The sequence below is a fragment of the Embiotoca jacksoni genome, unplaced genomic scaffold, assembly GCF_022577435.1.
Source record: "Embiotoca jacksoni isolate LCO1_2020_lvr unplaced genomic scaffold, fEmbJac1.0.p SCAF_13, whole genome shotgun sequence".
In the NCBI taxonomy this organism is placed as follows: Eukaryota; Metazoa; Chordata; class Actinopteri; family Embiotocidae; genus Embiotoca; species Embiotoca jacksoni.
The window spans coordinates 718,082-742,058 of record NW_027185263.1 but is presented as its reverse complement, the minus strand read 5'-3'; the positions used below and the strand labels follow the sequence as shown (position 1 = coordinate 742,058).

The following is a 23,977-nucleotide window of genomic DNA, read 5'->3' as shown; positions in this document are numbered from 1 at the left end:
TTATTCAGCCTTGGCTTTCCTCTGCTATTCCACAGACTGTCCGACAGGTGGCGGTGAAGCCCCCACAAGCCTCCTGACAAACGCGTACCAATAAATTTAAGCGAAGAAGCAGAAGGAGGCATTTGATTGGTTATTGCTAGGGGACGAGACAGCCTCAGAGCAACCGCTGCAGCTCCATCTTTATATTTAGGGCGAGAACAGGAGCCGCTCTTCAGCCCGGTGGAGAAGAAGGGCTCATTGCGCTTTAACGGAACCGAGCTGTGTGTTTTATTAACGGCAGCTGAACCGGCGGAGACGAGCCGTTATGACGTGATCGGTCTTCATCTGTTTGTCAGGTGTCCGGAGGTGAGTGAGCCGCCCTGCTATCGGAGCTAGCTGTCCTCTCCGTCCTGCTCGGACATCGGACCTTTTATGTCTTCAGGCTGGTCCACTTTTCCTGCTCATGTTTTGTTAATAAACCCAGTAGTTGTTCCGACTGACGTCAGCTGCTGTCCTGCCGGCCGTGTGTCTGTCTGCTGATGATGATGATGATGATGATGGGCCTCCTGCTGACGACGAGCTAACGACCATGGCCACAAAAACACATCCAGAGCTGCTGGTCTCTGGACCAGGTCTCTCTGGACCAGGTCTCTCTGGACCAGGTCTCTCTGGACCAGGTCTCTCTCTGGACCAGGTCTCTCTCTGGACCACGTCTCTCTCTGGACCAGGTCTCTCTGGACCACGTCTCTCTCTGGACCAGGTCTCTCTGGACCAGGTCTCTCTCTGGACCAGGTCTCTCTGGACCAGGTCTCTCTGGACCAGGTCTCTCTCTGGACCAGGTCTCTCTGGACCAGGTCTCTCTGGACCAGGTCTCTCTCTGGACCAGGTCTCTCTGGACCAGGTCTCTCTGGACCAGGTCTCTCTGGACCAGGTCTCTCTCTGGACCAGGTCTCTCTGGACCACGTCTCTCTCTGGACCAGGTCTCTCTGGACCAGGTCTCTCTCTGGACCAGGTCTCTCTCTGGACCAGGTCTCTCAGCTCAGATGCTGATTCTCTGTTTTCCTGTCAGACATTTAAGATAAAGACTCAACTCTGACTGGAAGCCACTTTAGAAAGAGAGAGACCTGGTCCAGAGAGAGACCTGGTCCAGAGAGAGACCTGGTCCAGAGAGAGACGTGGTCCAGAGAGAGACCTGGTCCAGAGAGAGACCTGGTCCAGAGAGAGACATGGTCCAGAGATAGACGTGGTCCAGAGATAGACCTGGTCCAGAGAGAGACCTGGTCCAGAGAGAGACGTGGTCCAGAGATAGACCTGGTCCAGAGAGAGACCTGGTCCAGAGAGAGACGTGGTCCAGAGATAGACCTGGTCCAGAGAGAGACCTGGTCCAGAGAGAGACGTGGTCCAGAGAGAGACCTGGTCCAGAGAGAGACGTGGTCCAGAGATAGACGTGGTCCAGAGATAGACCTGGTCCAGAGAGAGACCTGGTCCAGAGATAGACCTGGTCCAGAGAGAGACCTGGTCCAGAGATAGACCTGGTCCAGAGATAGACGTGGTCCAGAGATAGACCTGGTCCAGAGATAGACCTGGTCCAGAGAGAGACGTGGTCCAGAGAGAGACGTGGTCCAGAGATAGACCTGGTCCAGAGAGAGACCTGGTCCAGAGATAGACCTGGTCCAGAGAGAGACCTGGTCCAGATCCTTTAAAATACAGTTTCACATTTGAAATTCTTTATTGTATTTGTGGTAAAAAGGGACATTTCACTGTTCCTTTAAAAACATGTCCACCACATTAGACCTGGTCTGGGTCTAAAACTCAGACGTTTGTTTTCTCTGAGTTTGTAGAAGACTCCAGTGTGTGTTTGCTCGGGCTTTTCATCGTTTATTATCAATAACAAATATGCACTTTCACATCATTTCTGACCATTATTATCATCCTATGTGTTACATTTTTCCAAAAATGTGGAAAAACACAAGCAAATAATAAATAAAGACCAAACTTTCTGAAGGAGTTATTCAGTTAGTTTTGATGCGTTCCACAATTATTTCTGTTTCAATAATCCAGCACATGTTGAATTTTGATATGAAACGATGGCTGAGAGACAAAATCAAAGTATGTTTGTAAAAAAACAAAACCAACAACCTGTGAATCCTGAATTGACTGAACTTAAATCCAAATTAAAAACAGTTTTTCTTCTTTTTAGACGTCTTGTTCGATTCGTCCCGGAGATCAGAAGCTTCAGACTGGCCGACATGGATGAACAAAGCGTCGAGGTATGAAGCGCACATGGAATTTACTCAACAGTTTTAATACCCTGCACGTATGAAGTGGTTCTATAAGTCCTGCAGTTAATGGGAGCCCCCCCCCTCCTCTACCCTCCTCCACCCTCCTCCACCCTCCTCTACCCTCCTCCATCCTCCTCCACCCTCCTCTACCCTCCTCTACCCTCCTCTACCCTCCTCCATCCTCCTCCACTCTCCTCTACCCTCCTCCTCCATCCTCCTCTACCCTCCTCCTCCATCCTCCTCTATCCTCCTCCACCCTCCTCCATCCTCATCCACCCTCCTCCACCCTCCTCTACCCTCCTCCATCCTCCTCCACTCTCCTCTACCCTCCTCCTCCATCCTCCTCCACCCTCCTCCACCCTCCTCCACCCTCCTCTACCCTCCTCCTCCATCCTCCTCTACCCTCCTCCATCCTCCTCCATCCTCCTCCACCCTCCTCTACCCTCCTCCATCCTCCTCCACTCTCCTCTACCTTCCTCCTCCATCCTCCTCTACCCTCCTCCACCCTCCTCTACCCTCCTCCTCCACCCCCCTCCACCCTCCTCTACCCTCCTCCTCCACCCTCCTCTACCCTCCTCCACCCTCCTCTACCCTCCTCCACCCTCCTCCATCCTCCTCTACCCTCCTCCACCCTCCTTTACCCTCCTCCTCCACCCTCCTCTACCCTCCTCCTCCATCCTCCTCTACCCTCCTCCACCCTCCTCCACCCTCCTCTACCCTCCTCCACCCTCCTCCACCCTCCTCCATCCTCCTCCATCCTCCTCCACCCTCCTCTACCCTCCTCCACCCTCCTCTACCCTCCTCCATCCTCCTCCATCCTCCTCCACCCTCCTCCATCCTCCTCCACCCTCCTCTACCCTCCTCCACCCTCCTCCATCCTCCTCTACCCTCCTCCACCCTCCTTTACCCTCCTCCTCCACCCTCCTCTACCCTCCTCCTCCATCCTCCTCTACCCTCCTCCTCCATCCTCCTCTACCCTCCTCCACCCTCCTCCACCCTCCTCTACCCTCCTCCACCCTCCTCCACCCTCCTCCATCCTCCTCCACCCTCCTCCATCCTCCTCCACCCTCCTCTACCCTCCTCCATCCTCCTCCACCCTCCTCCATCCTCCTCCACCCTCCTCTACCCTCCTCCACCCTCCTCCATCCTCCTCCACCCTCCTCTACCCTCCTCCACCCTCCTCCATCCTCCTCCACCCTCCTCTACCCTCCTCCACCCTCCTCCATCCTCCTCCACCCTCCTCCACCCCAGAGCATCGCCGAGGTGTTTCGCTGCTTCATCTGCATGGAGAAGCTGAGGGACGCTCGTCTCTGTCCTCACTGCTCCAAACTCTGCTGCTTCAGCTGCATCCGGGTGAGTCTGAGTCCTGAACACCATCTCTGCTGCAGGACAACTTCTTCATTCATTACTACGACTCTCGTCAGGATCCGTTCAGATGTTCAGTCTTTTTTCTTTTAAGGGAATATAAACAACATAAACAAGAAAACCAGCTGAACTCGGCAGCATGTTTTCCTCTGCTTGTATTTAAACTCTGTATCTAAGATGTCCTGTTGTTTGGCAGCGATGGCTGACGGAGCAGAGAGCTCAGTGTCCTCACTGTCGGTAAGAACACACACACACACACACACACACACACACACACACACACACACACACACACACACACACACACACACACACACACACACACACTCGAGTGAGGACAGAGATGGAATAAAACACGTCATTAACACAACATGAATACAGCTGATTGTCTCAGAAAATATCACATTATTATTATTATTATTATTATTTATTTATTTTTATTATGAGTGATGTTGTTAATTTGAAGTGTGAAAAGTCCTTTTGATAATGAATAAAATGCTCCTGGAGATGTTTCTGTTGGGTTAAGTTCCATAAAGTTGGTGTTGATGGTCATGTCCTGACATATATTGAGTGTTTGTTGTTGTTGTTGTTGTTGTTGTTGTTGTTGTTTACCCAGCGCTCCGCTCCAGCTGAGGGAGCTGGTGAACTGTCGCTGGGCCGAGGAGGTGACCCAGCAGCTGGACACCCTGCAGCTCTGCAGCCTCACCAAGCACGAGGACAACGACAAGGACAAGTGAGCACCAAACTCCCCCTCGCTCCACCTGCGTGTTTATTATGGGATGGATGAAGTGGTTTCTTTTACTTTCCTCTCAGGATTTCTCTGCATGAATTAAATCTAACGGGGGAAATAAATATGAGGAAGGCGGTTTGTTTTTCATCCCGTCAGCACATTAGATTCGTATAAATGATCATCTAAATGGACATTTCAAACTTTATATATATATATAGATATATATATAGGAGTGAAAGAGACAAAACTCAACAAACATAAAAGGTGGATATTATGAATATTCGTAAACCGTTTTTCTGGCAGTGAGTTTCTGATGTTGTCCTGCGAGTGGAGGAAGTTTGTTCTGATGATGTCACTTCCTGTGATTTTGCTGTGAGGTTTCTCGCGGCTGCAGCGAAGCGTTTTCGTCCCGCGTCTCCTCCGTCGTGTTCAAACAGGACGAACCTCTGAGTCTTTCTCTGCCTGTGATGTTGCAGATGTGAGAACCACCACGAGAAGCTGAGCGTGTTCTGTTGGACCTGTAAGAAGTGCATCTGCCACCAGTGTGCTCTGTGGGGAGGCATGGTAACGTCTCGCTCTCACATCCCAGTTTAATGTCAACTTAGAAACACTAAACACTTCGCTGTCCTGGGAGTTATAATAGAAATAAACTTTATTTATAAAGTACTTTTAAAGTAAAGTTACAAAGTGATTTATGTTGTTTTACCAGGATTGAAAGATCACAAAGCCAAATAAAATCAGGTAGAAATAACAAATGAAATGGGATAAAGTTCCTCCTCAACAACAGGAAGAATAAAACATTTAAAGACAAAACAAATCTCTGTTTTAAGAAGTGATTTGAAAGATGTCAGCTGAAGATTTCCAGCTGCTGCCGAACCACCGAGTGTTCAATAAGATCACTCAAGTCTCAAAATCAGCTGTGAAACGAAGTGTTGACCGGTTCAGAGGCTGAAACGTGTCTGATGTGCTCGTTACAAACAGCAGTGATGAACTTCTGAAGATCAAACCGACAGAAAACACCTCAAAATAAAAGATCATTAAATAACATTTTACATTTATATTTCTTTCATTTTCACCACTGATTAGATTGTCCAATATTTTCTTGTATATTATGTTTTTTTTTATGTTTTAGTCCATAAAAAGCCAGGAATTGGTTTAAAAAAAAAAGTCTTCTGTGTGTCTTCACACTAACTGTTGATGTAAAACGGAGGAGAGCGGCGACTCTGGAGGCCGGAGAGGCTTTAACCGGAGAACGGTGTGTTTGTGGTGTGCAGCACGGCGGCCACACCTTCAAGCCTCTGGTGGAGATCTACGAGCAGCATGTCACCAAGGTGAAGGAGGAGGTGGCCAAGCTGCGGCGCCGCCTCATGGAGCTCATCAGTCTGGTGCAGGAAGTGGTGAGGACTTTTTATTTTGGAGCTTCACCTCCTTCAGCCCCTCTGACTGTGTGAATGTGCTGGAAATCGCTGGTTTGAATGAATCTAGTTGGTGTAATTTGTCAGAGGAGATTTGTTCATTAGCATAATTGACGCCGACACGATTCGCTCCATTTGTGATCAGATATCATTTAAAACCAGAAAAAAGAAGAATATTTTTTTTACGCTGTGGAGCTTCAGGTGCTGTTTGATATTATCCAATGAAAATAGAATGAATTCAGCAGCTTTCAGGGCTCATAAACTCTTCTATAATAACAACTCAGCAACAGGATGATGTGTAATAATATGAAGGTAGTTTTGTGTCTTTTTAAAGCAGCAGAGTTCATTTCTTTCACTGCAATCAAAAATTGAGTGAGGACAAAATTATTTAGATTTTAAACAAATTGTCTCTCAGTTTTGGTCACAGGCTTCAAACTTTTTGCAAAAGTTATTGACTGTGATTCATATTCTCAAACTTTTTGTGACACATTTAAAAGGCTGGTTTCAAAAGCAAAACTCTGAAGTGCAGGAAAATAAGAAACCACAGAGGTCATCAAACATCATTCAACCACCTCTTTACTGCACAACATAGAAAATATCTTGTTTTTACAGAATATCAATATTAAATAAATGTTAAAGTGTTCTAGTAGAAGTTGTGTTACCGCCATCGACCACTGGAGGGCAGTCACACCTCGCTGTTGAAATGATTTTGTGTGTGTGTGTGTGTGTGTGTGTGTGTGTGTGTGTGTGTCTCTCTCTCTCTCTCAGGAGAGGAACGTGGAGGCCGTCCGGGGAGCGAAGGACGAGAGAGTCCGAGAGATCCGAAACGCCGTGGAGATGATGATCGCTCGTCTGGACAACCAGCTGAAGAACAAACTGATCACACTCATGGGTGGGACACACACACACACACACACACACACACACACACACACACACACACACACACACACACACACACACACACACAGCTCTCAGTGAGAAGATGCTGAAACTCTTTCCCAGCATGCTTTAGTTCTTTCTTGGTAACTTACAAATGAATAAGGTCTAAGTGACGATTAGAAATTAGATTTACTTTTAATAAAAACATGCAGTTTTTGGAACATTTCAATGACGACAAAAAAATGATTCGAAACCATAAGTGTAATATGTATTTATCTCACTCCTCACTGCAGAAAACTATGAATGCAAATGCAGCGACCTTTAATTTAAATATTTGGTGTTCAAACGTCCACAGAGCAGAACTCTCCACAATAAAACAGTCACATCTTATTGAGAGACGTTCACATAACTTGTAGTCAGGATAAAGAAGTCGGCAGTTTTTCACGTCTGAAAGAAGCTCTTTACGTTTCGAGACGTCCTGAATGGAGCTAAAACACGTCTGAAAGGTCGCGACCTTCATCGAACAGAAAACTCCGGCTCCCCGCTGAGACGCGAGAGCTGCACCCTTTATAGCAGCGGCTAATATACATATCAAATATTTATCTGCACTGAGTGGAAGCCTGCACTCAGTGCCCACACACACACACACACACACACACACACACACACACACACACACACACACACACACACACACACACACACCACCTGCACAGCCGCTCACTCACACTTAGCGGCCTCCATCAGCACCAACATTCAGCACGAGTAGACTGAAAATAGAACCTGCGCTCTCCCACCCCCCACTCCCTCCTCCTCCTCCTCCTCCTCCTCCTCCTCCACCAGGTCAGAAGACGTCCTTGACCCAGGAGACGGAGCTGCTGGAGTCTCTCCTGCAGGAGGTGGAGCACCAGGTGGGTTCTTTTATCTCCGTTCAGTCAGCTGCTGCTGCTGGTTGTTGCGTAACGTTTAAAGTCCTCGTACTGCACGGCAACACTCGATACCACGGCCGTCCGTGAGGCCACAGTTCCACGTGTTGTGGTGTTTTATTACATTAAATTATGAGTTTCATCTCCTCCCACTCTCGCAATATTTACCAGAGTTCATACTTTAACAGTTGAAGCCGTGTTGTATTTTTAACTTCCACATGTCTGTGTTTTAGAGGGAAGCGCTGACATGTTAGCATCTTAAAATGTTGATGATTTGCTGCACTTGGTGAAGGTTCACTATGAACACTTCCTTCTGCATGCTACATACTAAATATTGATCACCGGAGCTTTGGTGTTTACTTCATGCTGCATGACGAATCGGGCCAGAAGGCAAGTCAGTGTTTGCACGACTGCATTCCTCACAAGAGGCGTGATGAATCATGTCTTTTCTGCACCGAGTGGAACGAGGCAGAAAAAACTACAGCAGCAGGAGAAGACAAATATTCACACTTTTAATACAACAGGAAGCCTTCAGAGGGCAGCTGGAGGATGGTGTGCAGGTCAAAAGATAACATGATCGTACATTTCACAACTTTTAAAGCTACAAATCCAGATTTAAAGCTACGTATCCTAACTTTTAAACGTGCATATTCTGACTTTTAAAGGTGCGTATTGTAACTTTTAAAGGATCGTCACCTAACTTTCTGAAAACGGGTGTATTATACATGAAATACATTCAGTAATTACGCAGAAATCCTTCGATATCAGTCAGTGAGCTGTTTGAAAGGAACGACCGATTTCTCCTACCGACACATGAAATTCTAACCAAGATGCCAACATCAGCTGCTTCTTGTATTACTGAAGTAAATCAAGGTGTACCTGCTGGGATATTAACCTGCAGTCACAGGACTGCTATTAGTTCATTCATTCATTATTAAGCAGCATAATTAATTAGATTTTCTCCATTGTTGATTTTGTGTGTTGAATAGCTTCACTCGTGCAGTAAGAGCGAACTGATCTCCAAGAGTCCGGAGATCCTGCTCATGTTCCAGCAGGTCCACCGGAAACCCATGCAGTCCTTCGTCACCACACCGGTCCCTCCGGACTTCACCAGGTAATCCCCGTTTAATAATCATGTATAATCCACACATATTTTCATAAATAATAAATTATATTATCAGTATTCTTTCCATCAATATGTTTGTTTCATTTATAGAGTTTTTTTTAATTTTTTTTATCACGACTGGATTTCCTGTGTCCAGCTTTATTCAGCTCGTTTTAAAGTTACTCGTCCTCTGTGTGCTTTCAGTGAGCTGGTTCCTGCCTACGACTCCAGCACTTTTGTTCTGGTCAACTTCAGGTACATTATTCTCTCCGTACACGGAGTTTTTATTCAGTAAACAGCTGCTTTATAGACACTAGTTCAGTCTGCTGGAAATCTCTCCACTTTCTCTACAGGTTTTGGACTGGTTTTAGACTCCTTTTAAACCGGTTTTACACTCCTTTTAAACTGGTTTTAGACTTTCAAGACTGATTTTAAGGCTGGTTTTAATGGCTGGTTTTAATGACTGTTTTAGGCTGGTTTAAATGGCTGGGTTTAGACTGGTTTAAATGGCTGGATCCACTCACAGCAGTCTCATGTTGTCACAGCAGGTTTATATAAGTGTGTGTGTGTGTGTGTGTGTGTGTGTGTGTGTGTGTGTGTGTGTGTAGCACCCTGAGGCAGCGGGCCGACCCGGTCTACAGTCCTCCTCTGCAGATATCTGGCCTCTGCTGGAGGCTGAAAGTCTACCCGGTGAGTGTGAAACAGTTTTAAACCCTGACGACACTTTGACACACAGACATGATGTCATCTTCATAGTGTCTCCTCTTATGTCTCCTCTAATGTCTCCTCAGGACGGGAACGGCGTCGTCCGAGGAAACTATCTGTCTGTGTTCCTTGAACTGTCTGCTGGACTTCCTGAAACATCAAAGTAAGATTCATTTTCTCTAATAAATCCCTTTTTTATTCCTCTAAAAGCTTCTCTTTCAGTAAGTCTTCAGGTCTTACCGTCCTCTGACAGACTCTCTCTAAAAGCTTCCCGTCACGGCGAATCCTGAAGTTAAATTATCATGTGAAAGGTTTAATCGAAGGCACAATGAGCATACAGAGGGGATTCAGTCATAAAGGATGCAGTTGTCATCATTCAGCTGTCAAGGCTGCTTTTAACAGAAATAAGAGCCTGAACACATCAGAGAGTCTCAGAGAGGAACACTGAAGTCACATTCAGTTTTTAAAGACACAGAATTAAAATGACAAGTCCGTCTTTTAAGCTTAAAAACAGACCTGATGTCGTAAAACTCCACGATTCTGGATAAATATTAAGATTAATCAAGGAAATCGTATAAATTTCAGATCATTCGAAACAATGAAATGCAGCTACGGAGTCTTTACAAAACACTGAAGTCTCCAGATATAAAAAAAACCTACAGAATTCATATGATTCATTATCATGAATGAACCTGACAGGTTTTCATCACGGTGTGTGTGTGTGTGTGTGTGTGTGTGTGTGTGTGTGTGTGTGTGTGTGTGTGTGGGGTTATAGGTTGAGGGAGATAAGGAGCGCTTGTTTTGATGTAGCTGATGTCCCGATCGCAGAGATTCATCATTTTATCACGACTAATCATACATGTATTTAAAAGTGTGTTAAATATCAAACCAGTCGCCGTCGTCCTGAAGCTCCTCGTGCTTTCTCTCGCCGTGTGTTGTCCCTCGCGTGCTGACGTCATCCTGGACCCGTGCAGGTACGAGTACCGGGTGGAGATGGTCCATCAGGCCTCCAGCGACCCGACCAAGAACATCATCCGGGAGTTCGCCTCCGACTTCGAGGTGGGGGAGTGTTGGGGCTACAACCGCTTCTTCAGGCTGGACCTGCTGGCCAGTGAGGGCTACCTGAACATGCAGACGGACACGCTGGTGCTCCGGTGGGCACACACACACACACACACAAACACACACACACACACACACACACACACACACACACACACACACACACACACACACACACACACACACAGAGAGTCAGGTTAGGTTTGATGCTCCAGACTAACGGGGTGTTTGTGGTTCTGGTCGGCGTGCTGTGCAGCTACCAGGTCCGCTCTCCGACGTTCTTCCAGAAGTGCCGGGATCAGTACTGGTACATCAGCCAGCTGGAGTCGGCTCAGAGCGGATACATCCAGCAGATCAACAACCTCAAAGAGGTACAACATTTATTCTAGTTCTTCACTTTGTCTTTTTCTGCATTTTAGTCACTTTTACCAGCTGATATTCTCTGTTTTAGTATATTATTTAACTTTTAATTTATTTCTTTGGTTTAATTGTCTGTTTATTTTTATATTTTAGTTGATTTACCACTCGGTATTTGTTTTTACTCAAATCCAGTATTTTATTGAACTTTTATTCATTTAAATGTGTATTTATTTATACATTTAAGTTGGTTTTACTTCTCGGTCAGTCCTTTTATTCCCAGGTTCATCAGTCATTATTTTAGATTAAAGTTTCCAAAGATGGAAACACTTTAAAGGAAATACATATGACTGAATGCACATCTAGTGAATACTTAACTTAATGTGAGCATTATCAGTGATGAGTTGGAAGACGATGATGCAGCGTGATTTAAATCAAATCTGTTGATGACCGCAGGTTAAAGGGTTCAAAGTGAAACACCTCCAGATTGAAGTTTCACAACTTTTTTTTCTCCCCAAATAAAGACGTATTTCTGTTTTCAGCGTCTGGCCATCGAGCTGTTTCGCCGCCAGACGTCGCGCAGCTCCTCGCCGCCCGACCTGCGTCTCTCCACGGGAACCACGACCTCCGAGAGAGACCCGCGCTCGGTGAAGAGCGACGACGACATCCAGACCGCTCTGAGCAACACGAAGAAGGGCGAGGAAGAGGAGCGGACGCAGCACGACGACTCCAACGTAAGGAGGGAGCGTGCTGCCGGACACTGGAGCAGATGGTTTGGGGGGAAAAACTGGGTTTCAACTTTGGTAAATCTGATATTAGAACACCTCGTTTGACTCTTTTCAAACTGCATCGGCTGCACAGGAGCTGCGAGTTCCCGGCTTCCTTCTCGCCACCGTCTGCATGTGAGGCATTCAGGGAACATCTGTTAATTGTAGCTCCAGAAAACAACGTGGGTTAAAGTCTCCCCCGTCTGAACTGCATGAGTCTCTGCGTGCAAAAAAGTGTCGTTCAACGTGTAGAATATGACGTCAGGTCTTTGTGGCTTTTGTCCCGCCCCTCCTTCACTGTGATTGGACAGCTGGTTAATAAGTGGTGGTGAGGAGCACAGCGTTTTACCCCAAGTTGAAAGTTTTTCACTTTTCAGTGACTTGAAAAAAAAAAAACCAACATGTATAATTGTGGTTAACTGAAAAATACTGATGAAATCTTGTAGATAAGAAGTTATATTTAAATTTGTTTTGATCCGCTTTGTTTTTCTTTTGGTGAATCTGAAACACTTCTGTAAGTCAGTTAATTCAAATTCATGTTGTGTTGCTCAGATATTTTAAAAACCGTGAGACAGGATCAGCCAGCTGCGGTGATGTTTTTAACTGACTGGATCAGCTTCTTGTCCCTCATCCTGTGGACTGTCCTGGGACGTCTCCGTCTCGGCCGATTGTTGTTTCGTCCTTTTAAAGAGTTCCTACTGCAGTTTGAAAAGAGTAAAAAAACAACGAACCGTGAACATCCTCCATGTCTCATGGTTGGATGTTGTCAGTCGTAGATTATTGCGAGTGTTCCTCGACATGCCGTTTGTCCCCGGGGGGTCCAGGAGCTGTCGGACGGGGACCTGGAGGTGGACTGTCTGACGGAGGAGGAGGTGAACCCGCTGGACGGCAGCAGCACGTCGGGGAGCTCCACGGCAACCAGCAACACGGAGGAGAACGACATCGACGAGGAGACCATGTGAGTCTCTGACCGGCTCTTGGTGTTGCAACAGGAAGTTTCCTCCGTGTGCTGTGAGAGAGGAACACGGACATCTCTGTGGTAAAACTACATCCATGTAACGTGTGCGCAGGTCGGGGGAGAATGACGTGGACTTCATCGGGAACCTGGAAACGGAAGAAGGAGAACTTCCTGATGACCTGGCTGGAGCTGCAGGTACAACTCAGTGGAAACACTAAAACATTCATCTTAAACTTTATTTCTATTGAACTTTTCATACAAGAAATGCAACTCAAAGATTTACATGCAAATTAAAAGGAACATAAACATGTTAAAATGTCATTTAAAAAGTAAAATACAAAAATAAATAAAATGCATAAGAGCAGATCAAATTAAACACAAGACATCACATTAATAAAATACAACATAGAATATAGAATTTTTTTTAAAGGGGCAGTCGGATGGAGGAATATTAAGAGGGGGATATTATGTTCTGCTGGATTTACTTCATAATTTGTGGTAAATATTCAATCAAATGTTTTAATTTGAATTTCATCCGAGTCAATTGGATTATAATTAAACTGTTAAATCTGGTGACTATTTCTTCATTAAGAATTTAATCTGTAAAATCAGAAAATGATGGACTTCATCAGTTTTTAAAGATGTTGAGAAACCCAAAGATATCCAGAAGAGTTCTTCTCAGGGGAGAATCTGTAATCCTCCAAATATTTACAAGTATCTGCTCGGAGAAAGACGCCGTCTCTCCTCAGTGGAGGTCAATAGAAGCAGCCGCTGAGTTTTAGTGTTGTTTGACAACAGAGGAGTCAGAGAAGCTCAAAGCAGCTGCTGCACTGTTTCACTGTTTCAGAGAATTTACTGTCCGAGCAGCTGCAGCCATGAGCAGATAATAACATGATGACATGATGACATGATGATGACATGATAATAACATGATGACATGATAATAACATGATGACATGATGATGACATGATAATAACATGATGACATGATGACATGATGATGACATGATAATAACATGATGACATGATGACATGATGATGACATGATAATAACATGATGACATGATGATGACATGATAATAACATGATGACATGATGACATGATGATGACATGATAATAACATGATGACATGATGATGACATGATAATAACATGATGACATGATAATAACATGATGACATGATGATGACATGATAATAACGTGATGACATGATAATAACATGATGACATGATGATGACATGATAATAACATGATGATGACATGATAATAACATGATGACATGATGATGACATGATAATAACATGATGACATGATGACATGATGATGACATGATAATAACATGATGACATGATGACATGATGATGACATGATAATAACATGATGACATGATGATGACATGATAATAACATGATGATATGATAATAACATGATGACATGATGATGACATGATAATAACATGATGACATGATGATGACATGATAATAACATGATGATGACATGATAATAACATGATGACATGATGATGACATGATAATAACATGATGATGACATGATAATAACATGATGACATGATAATAACATGATGACATGATAGTAACATGATGACATGATGATGACATGATAATAACATGATGATGACATGATAATAACATGATGACATGATAATAACATGATGATGACATGATAATAACATGATGACATGATGATGACATGATAATAACATGATGATGACATGATAATAACATGACATGATGATGACATGATAATAACATGATGATGACATGATAATAACATGATGACATGATGATAACATGATGACATGATAATAACATGATGACATGATGATAACATGATAATAACATGATGATGACATGATAATAACATGATGACATGATGATAACATGATGACATGATGATAACATGATGATAACATGATGACATGATAATAACATGATGACATGATGATAACATGATAATAACATGATGATGACATGATAATAACATGATGACATGATAATAACATGATGACATGATAATAACATGATAATAACATGATGACATGATGATAACATGATAATAACATGATGATAACATGATGATAACATGATGATAACATGATGACATGATAATAATATGATAATGATAACATGACAATAACATGATGACATGATGACATGATAACATGATAATAATATGATAATGATAACATGACAATAAGAACAAGATAATAATAACGTGATGATACGGATTATTTTCAGATGGACCTCCAGAAAACTAATAAGAAGGAGTGACTTTAGCTAACAACACCGAGATAACTGATGGACACATTTTATTCACTTTGGATTTGATGCGTCTGTAAAGACGAAGTCTTCATGTGTGATTCTAAAGCGTGTTGTTCCGGACCTGCAGGAGGATCCAGCTCCAGCATGCGTTCACTGCACCGCAGCGCCGCTGCAGGTCGCAGCTCCGGCGGTAGCGGAGCGGCGGGCGGTGCCGTCGGGCCGGGCAGCGCCAGCAGCCTCCTGGAGATCGACCCGGTCATCCTGATCCAGCTGCTGGACCTGAAGGAGCGCAGCAGCGTGGAGTCTCTGTGGGGCCTCCAGCCGAGGCCGCCCGTCTCTCTGCTGCACACCCAAGGTCTGAACACATCACACACAGGAACTCGCCAAAATAAAAGAAATCCCTCCGCAGCTAAATATGTTACAAACAGAACCACGTCATCTGCAAACCGAACAGAACCACAAATCATTGCTAAACACACGACTGTAAGTCTGGTTTTGATTCCACTTCTCTTTGTTGTTCCTCGTCTCGTCAGCACATCCCCATTCCAGGAAAGAGCGCGAGCGGCGGCCTCAGGCGGTGCGACGGTCGGCCCCGGACTCGGGGGTCCTGATCCGCCTGAAGGCTCAGATGGCCGAGGTCCGGAGCAAGATGTCTGACGTCAAGAGCCAAGTGCTGGAGGCCCGGGGGTCCGGAGATCCGAGGCCCGGCCCGTCGGGAGCCTTCGGCGCCGAGGACTTACCGTCTCATCACGGCGACTCCGACTTGTCCATTTGTCGTAAAGCCGGCGAGCTGGATCTGGTGGGTCGGGCGGCGGCTCGGTCCAGACCCTGCCGGCCCGGTGAGGACGCTTCCTTCATGTAGTCGGAACGGACGGAAAGTTTCCTCCTTTCATCATCTATGTACCAACATTTCAGAAAAAAACACGACTGGTAGCCTTTAACCTTCAAATCTAAGACCTGTGCAGCCTCGTTTTGTTCCGAGTCCTTTTTGATTTCCGTCTTCAGAACTGAACTGATGTTGCTTCCACAGATCAAACTAACCCGACAGCGACAGCTTAGAGAAGTCACTTCCTTAAATCCTCGAATCAACACGGTTCTTCTCCGAACGACGTCTCATCATGGGACGATGTCCAGACAGAAACCAGCTCAGGACATTTATTATATAGTGTAGTGTGTGTGTGTGTGTGTGTGTGTGTGTGTGTGTGTGTGTGTGTGCACGAGGCTTCCAGCACCAGTCTGCAGATCTTCTTCTTTGACATGTTGGATTGTTTCTGCTTTGTGCAGCCAGGAAGTCTCTGTCTCCCGTCCTGGACAGCAGCGGCTCGCTGCTGATGAAGAGGAGGAGTCCAGAGGACATGGACAAAGACCTGCGAGGAGCCGAGGCCGCCGAGCTCGGCCTGCATCCGAAGGACGAAGGTCAGTCGGTGTCTTTTGTTCCTGTCGCTGTTTAAACCTTGAATAGGAAACGCTTTAGTAGCTTTAGTAGAACTTAAAATAGAACTTACTGATAGAACTTTGTAGTTTGGCTTTCTTGAAGAAATTGTATTTTCTTGATTCTTGTTGTTCTGGTTTGAACCCTCATGTTGAAATGAACTTATTGTAAGTCGCTTTGGATAAAAGAGTCAGATAAATGAAATGTAAACCGAATTAATTGAAGTTTTTGGACCATAGATGAGATTTTCTCTTTTTTTACGGAGTTTTTTATTTTTTTTATTTTTGCCTCCTTCTGTCCGTTTGTCTTCGTTTGTTCTCGTAATGTCTCAAAAAATGTCTTCAAACTTGCCAAAACATTCATTTGGTACCAAGGAGGAACCCAATAGATTTTAGGGGTCAAAGGTCGCCGCGACCTCACGTCAACTTATTCCTGTGAACACAATATCTCAGGAACCTTCTTCAAATTTGGCACAAACACTCACTCGAACTCAAGGATGAAGGGAATTGATTTTCGCTGCTGAAGAGGTCGAAGGTCAACATGACCTTGCCTACGTTGTGTTTGTCCGTCCCGTTCTTGTGAATGCGATCTCTCGAGAACACGTTGAGGAAACGTTGACTTGGACTCAAAGATGAACAGATGAGCGTCACGCTGCTTCACTTCACTTCCTTCACGCTGCTTCACTTCACTTCCCTCACGCTGCTTCACTTCACTTCCTTCACGCTGCTTCACTTCACTTCCCTCACGCTGCTTCACTTCACTTCCCTCACGCTGCTTCACTTCACTTCCCTCACGCTGCTTCACTTCACTTCCTTCACGCTGCTTCACTTCACTTCCCTCACGCTGCTTCACTTCACTTCCCTCACGCTGCTTCACTTCACTTCCTTCACGCTGCTTCACTTCACTTCCCTCACGCTGCTTCACTTCACTTCCTTCACGCTGCTTCACTTCACTTCCCTCACGCTGCTTCACTTCACTTCCTTCACGCTGCTTCACTTCACTTCCCTCACGCTGCTTCACTTCACTTCCCTCACGCTGCTTCACTTCACTTCCTTCACGCTGCTTCACTTCACTTCCTTCACGCTGCTTCACTTCACTTCCTTCACGCTGCTTCACTTCACTTCCTTCACGCTGCTTCACTTCACTTCCCTCACGCTGCTTCACTTCACTTCCCTCACGCTGCTTCACTTCACTTCCTTCACGCTGCTTCACTTCACTTCCTTCACGCTGCTTCACTTCACTTCCCTCACGCTGCTTCACTTCACTTCCTTCACGCTGCTTCACTTCACTTCCTTCACGCTGCTTCACTTCACTTCCCTCACGCTGCTTCACTTCACTTCCTTCACGCTGCTTCACTTCACTTCCCTCACGCTGCTTCACTTCACTTCCCTCACGCTGCTTCACTTCACTTCCCTCACGCTGCTTCACTTCACTTCCTTCACGCTGCTTCACTTCACTTCCCTCACGCTGCTTCACTTCACTTCCCTCACGCTGCTTCACTTCACTTCCCTCACGCTGCTTCACTTCACTTCCCTCACGCTGCTTCACTTCACTTCCTTCACGCTGCTTCACTTCACTTCCTTCACGCTGCTTCACTTCACTTCCCTCACGCTGCTTCACTTCACTTCCCTCACGCTGCTTCACTTCACTTCCCTCACGCTGCTTCACTTCACTTCCCTCACGCTGCTTCACTTCACTTCCCTCACGCTGCTTCACTTCACTTCCTTCACGCTGCTTCACTTCACTTCCCTCACGCTGCTTCACTTCACTTCCTTCACGCTGCTTCACTTCACTTCCTTCACGCTGCTTCACTTCACTTCCCTCACGCTGCTTCACTTCACTTCCCTCACGCTGCTTCACTTCACTTCCCTCACGCTGCTTCACTTCACTTCCTTCACGCTGCTTCACTTCACTTCCCTCACGCTGCTTCACTTCACTTCCTTCACGCTGCTTCACTTCACTTCCCTCACGCTGCTTCACTTCACTTCCCTCACGCTGCTTCACTTCACTTCCCTCACGCTGCTTCACTTCACTTCCCTCACGCTGCTTCACTTCACTTCCTTCACGCTGCTTCACTTCACTTCCCTCACGCTGCTTCACTTCACTTCCCTCACGCTGCTTCACTTCACTTCCCTCACGCTGCTTCACTTCACTTCCCTCACGCTGCTTCACTTCACTTCCTTCACGCTGCTTCACTTCACTTCCCTCACGCTGCTTCACTTCACTTCCTTCACGCTGCTTCACTTCACTTCCTTCACGCTGCTTCACTTCACTTCCCTCACGCTGCTTCACTTCACTTCCCTCACGCTGCTTCACTTCACTTCCCTCACGCTGCTTCACTTCACTTCCCTCACGCTGCTTCACTTCACTTCCCTCACGCTGCTTCACTTCACTTCCTTCACGCTGCTTCACTTCACTTCCCTCACGCTGCTTCACCATTCTCCCAAATACAATATCTCTAAAACGTAAGAAGGAAATTTCTGCAAATTTGGCACAAACATACACTTGAACTCAACAATGAACTGACTAGATTCTGGTGGCCAAAGGTCAAAGGTCAGACTCAGTCATTTCATATTGACCCATGCTTGTTAGCTGATGTTTAAAGGAACATCTGGAGGAAATGTCTTCAAATTTGGCACAAATGTTCACTTGAACTGGAGGTTGGTCTGAATAGAATTTGGAGGTCAAAGGTCACTGTGACCTCACAAAACATGAGTATGAACGCAACGTAATAAATCATACGTGAATTAGACAACATTTCACACAAATATCCAACATGATGAAATGAGGGATTAAAACGCAGCAGATCTGAGGAGAACTTTCTAAAAGAGACATCTTTAATATTACACTTAATCTGAAGTCAAATCTGGATCAGAGCAGCTTACACGTTTATTTGGTCGGAGAGTGTGAGCAGTGAGTGGAAGTGTTGTGATGTGGGTCACTGCTCTGACTAACATCTCTGAATGCTCTTCAGTGGAGTATCTACTGGAAGGGCTGAAAACCTTCTCTTCCAAACATCATCTACTTTACTCTCCTCTGTTCTCCGGCTCCACTTTAAATAGCTGCTGACTCTCCGGCGGTCTGACAAACTGTAGGCTGCTGCAACACTCCTCCTCCCTCACACGTTCACACTGTGTTGGTGTGTGTCAGGATTTCAGACTGTTTACAACTCTTTGGATTTCCATTTTCACCCCACGTTTAGCACATTATAAGAAGTCATGTTTTTAAAAAGGGTTCAGACGTTTGTTTGTTTTTCTACGCTGAAACAAAGAGCAGCGTTCATGTTGGAGAAAAATGTTTTTAATTGTTTGATTTGCTCATTTTGCATCAACTAAACCTTTTGAAAAAGACGTGTAGTCCCACGTCATGTTGCATCTGCGTTCAATTCAAGCAGCATCCAGCAGTGACATCATCACCCATCAGTGACGTCATCACCCATCAGTGACGTCATCATCCATCAGTGATGTCATCGTTGGTTTGTGAACGTTATGAATCCTCCAGTTCAGATTCTGTCCGTCACCATCTTTACTAGTTCGGAGCGGTTTGGAGCAGGAAGTGACCATATTTGGACGAGCTGGGGGAGGAGCCAGACTTTTTCTAGATCTGCTCTGAGGTCAAACTGAAAGTTTAACTCAGGATCTCTGTCGAGCTCAGGACAAACGTTACATTTCTTTTTCTGTGTTTTGGAGCTCAAAGTGAAGTTAGTTTTTTTTTTTTTATTTGCGGGCATCAGAAAATAAATCCAGATGTTTCCCTCTCATGTCTCTCAGGACCGCTGAAGGCCGACGTCCTCCAGGGTCCCCTGGTGTCTCTGGGCGGCCCGTCGTCGGAGCAGACCTCCGGCTCCAAGCAGCCGTACTCGGCGGAGCAGCAGCTGTACGTGGCGTCGGGGTCCCGGGACGACATCTTCTCCCTGGGAGGAGGACCGAGCTACGTGACGGCCGGGAAGACGTGCGGCGTCCGGGGGACGGGGTGGGACGCCGAGGAGCGGAGGATCCTCGCGGCCGAGAGGCGTTCCAACGCCTCCGTGTCTCCTAACTCCTCCTCCGCTCCTTCCTTCTGCAAGGCGGCCATGTTGGACTGCGACTCTGAGAGTTCGGGGAACTCCCATCAGGCCTTGCTGGAGGGAGCGTCTGCCCCGCCCCCGTCTAACGAAGGTCGGTTCACCTGCTGATTTATTTCTAGAAAACTGAACATCTTTGAACTCTTTGTTGTCTGCAGATGATTAAAGTAAAAGAAGCAGTCTGAACTGATGGACCTGTCTGTCTGTCTGTCTGCCTGTCTGCCTGTCTGTCTGTCTGCCTGTCTACCTGTCTGTCTGTCTGTCTGCCTGTCTGTCTACCTGTCTGTCTACCTGTCTGTCTATCTGCCTGTCTGTCCTCTCCGTAGATCCGTCTCCGTGCGTCCTCGTGGCAGCTACGAGCAGCGACAGCGACACGGAGGACGAAGCGCTGCAGAGCAACAACTCTCGCTATGACAACCACACACCTCCCTGCACAGGTAAACACACACACACACACACACACACACACACACACACACACACACACACACACACACACACACACACACACACACACACACTTTCAGCGTCGAGCTTCGGTTCATAAATTAAATTAAAAACCTGAAACGTGACTTTACAGAATCATTTTATCTCCCTGGTTGTTTCCACCTTCATCCTCTCCTCCTCCTCATCCTCACTCATCCTTTTTATTCATTTATTTATTTTATGATGTTATTTAGTTCAACACAGTGACAGCAGGACAACATGAGGGGGAGGAGTCAAACTATTCAACACAACGATGAGAATAAAAGCAAAACAAACAAAAAACGGAAAGACTTGTTCTCTATGAGGAACAGCTGAGTCATCATGTCTCTGGTTTTCAACCTTCATAACATTTGTAGTAAAACCTTCGTGTCTTTTTTATTTCTGCTTAAATCCTAAAGTGACGCAACTTTTCAACCAAATCTTCCAGAAAAAAGAAAAAACAAGCAAATGTGTATTTAATTAACTTTGGTACAAACTTCAAACATCCCATTCATGTTTATTTCATTTATTTATTTGAGGAACGCTGCAGTCTTATTGTTTTGCTTATTGACCAATATTTATTTTTTCTTTAACATTAATTTTCTGCTTTTTAACCTGAGAACTGAAAATGTGATAAAACCAGCAGGACGGAGCTGAAAAGCTCCTCAGAGATTCAGGAGCCTTCAGGTGTCGTCACGTCCTCCACAGAAGCTTTTATTTTGGCGAGCTGCTCTTCGTCCTCACACTGATCACATGACTTCACTCTGGTGTTTCTTCTCCTCTTCCTCCCTGCAGGAGAGCAGATTCTGTCTGACGACATGAGTCTGCCTGCCGACAGGTGACTTCCTGTTCAGACCTCACGGCGCCGCGGTAACGGCCGGAGACGAGACACACACACACACAAACGTGCTGGTATCACACACACACACACGCACATGCACACACACACACACACACACGCACAAACACACACACGCACACACACACACACATGCACACCTGTAGAGTAGAAACTGCTTGTTGTGCATGAAGCGAAGACGCTGCAGCTTGTTTTTTTCTGAGCAACTCGCTGATCACGTGACGTTAACGTGGCGTCGGCGCGGCGGTACCGGCCCTTTAAGAGAACCCACATCACCGTTTTGTCCGTTTGTGTCCGACTCTGTCGTCATGCTTTCAGGTACTTCCTGCTCAGTTTGGTGAGGTAACCATGACAACCGTGTGACGACTGAATCTCTAAAAGCGTTTGCAGCCTGTTGGGCCGTCTGTGTCAACATGTAAATAACCTGCAGCTCGTCACAGTTCGGTGCTTTAAAGACTTTATTATGAACGCTGCAGCCCGTCTGTCTGCAGCCCGTCTGTCTGCAGCCCGTCTGTCTGCAGCCCGTCTGTCTGCAGCCCGTCTGTCTGCATTCTAAAACTCTGGGCTAAAAGTCGAGCAGGTGTTTGAACATCGCTGCCTGCAGGTGCAGCGGGCTCCAACATGGCCGCCGCTGCACCTGCGTTCTAAAAGCAAACGAGTGAGAGTGAGTCGACGTTTGTTTGGTGGAGCTGAAGCTCCGTCCTGCAGCCTGTTCGCTGAGCTCAGAGTAAAGACGGGAAACAAACAGACATCAGATCCTCTCCTGGAGTCTGAATCAGCATCGAAGCGCTCCGAGACGGAGGAAACTCAAAATACACTGAAAGAACTTCATTCACCGCAGACGTCTGGTTTCAGAGACGTGAAGCAGCTTTCATGTTATTAGAAGCATTTCCTGCTGTGAAAATGTGGATTTAAAGCTGCAGAAGCAAAGTGTTGTTTTTAAAAGGTCAGTTCACCCAAAATCACAGATTTCTGTACGATACGATGGAGGTGAATATTAATCTGCTACTCATCATTTTCTCAGTATTTGATTTGGTGTTAATAAAGTCAGTTTAGACCTCGTTTTGTTCTCCCACAAATTCATTCACATTAACTGTCATAAAAAAAAAAAATCAAGAAAACTTAAAAATATGTACTTATTTCTGTCAGAAAACAGTAAAGAAAAGTTTTAATTGTTAAAGATTATTGACAATAATTTTTTTGTTGATGAATAAATACGAATTAAATCATTATTGCACCAGTAGCTGAGTGGAATTTAGTATTTTGAAGCTTTTAAAATCTAAAAAGGTGAACTGGCCCTTTAAGATGCAGAGTTTATTAAAATGATGTAATAATGTAACATGTGATATTCACACTTCAGTCTATCAAACTTTTCTGCACCTTTAAGACTGTTGATGGACTCTGAAGTCTCCTCTTCTCTGAGCCATATCTTATTTTGAAAGCCACTTCCTGTCTACATGTAGTCCACCTCTGCAGTCTTGAGTTTACAGTGTAAATATCTGCTGTACATGTGCCTGCATGGCTTCAGAGGACGGAGGACGTCTTTATTAGAAACGGCCGGCCGATCGTGGTTTTTTGTGTTATCTGTGTCAGAAGCTGCTTTTATTTTGAATGTTTCCCAGAATGCACTGCGCATTGTTTGGTGTGTATATTTCCTTTTTGTCTAATAAATAAAATGTTTTACGATACCGGAACGAGCGCAGCTCATTATCGTGTCTTCTGTCGTCTCTAGTAAAAAAAAAGAGTTCGTCGTCCGAAATTAAAGGAGAATTCTACTTTATTACAGGTTTTATATTTATTCATGTCGGTCGTCTTCCAGGCAGCTTAAACATGAATTAAATTATAAATAGAGGCTAAACAACTAAATAAAGACTCGAGACGACTGACAGAAGATGCAGAACGACCACAAATACCAGAAACACAACTTAAAAAGCAAAAACATCACAAATTGACTCGACACGACTCGATGACGAGTCGGAAGCAAAACAACCAAAAGGAGACAAAAAAAAAGACACAAAACAACCAAATATTTAAAAATGTAAACGGAACAAAATGACCGCGGAGACGCAGGAGGACAACGGTTCCTCTCCGGTTCCTCCCTGGTTCCTCCCAGGTTCCTCTCCGGTTCCTCCCTGGTTCCTCCCTGGTTCCTCTCCGGTTCCTCACCAGTTCCTCCAGTTCCTCTCTAGTTCCTCTTTGGTTCTTCCGGTTCCTCTCTGGTTCCTCTCCGAAGGAAGAACCGTCACGTTCTGCCGGTCTAAAGCCGAAGCCCGACCGGTGGCAGCGGAGAGAATAAAGCCAGATTAGGAGACGGTGAAACGAGGAGTCTTTTTATAGAAGAA

General features: G+C 45.5%; 1 protein-coding gene across 2 annotated transcripts; it reads left to right on the top strand.

Moving 5' to 3' along the window:
* The first annotated feature begins 155 nt into the window (after positions 1–155).
* trim37 (tripartite motif containing 37) lies at positions 156–23,323 on the top strand. 2 transcript variants are annotated; one of them, XM_069145788.1, is made up of 24 exons: positions 156–345; positions 2,180–2,249; positions 3,513–3,614; positions 3,823–3,863; positions 4,243–4,359; positions 4,833–4,920; positions 5,631–5,753; positions 6,540–6,663; positions 7,497–7,564; positions 8,569–8,693; positions 8,889–8,939; positions 9,293–9,374; positions 9,476–9,552; positions 10,364–10,543; positions 10,708–10,822; positions 11,351–11,542; positions 12,400–12,533; positions 12,646–12,728; positions 14,944–15,171; positions 15,350–15,655; positions 16,101–16,232; positions 20,019–20,405; positions 20,638–20,748; positions 21,572–23,323. In XM_069145788.1, the coding sequence occupies exons 2-24, from the start codon at positions 2,229–2,231 to the stop codon at positions 21,616–21,618; spliced, it is 2,934 nt and encodes a 977-aa protein (XP_069001889.1). In that variant the 5' UTR covers positions 156–345; positions 2,180–2,228; the 3' UTR covers positions 21,619–23,323. The 2 variants fall into 2 exon arrangements, with proteins under 2 accessions (XP_069001889.1, XP_069001888.1); XM_069145787.1 differs by having other exon boundaries at positions 11,351–11,611.
* The last annotated feature ends 654 nt before the right edge of the window (positions 23,324–23,977 follow it).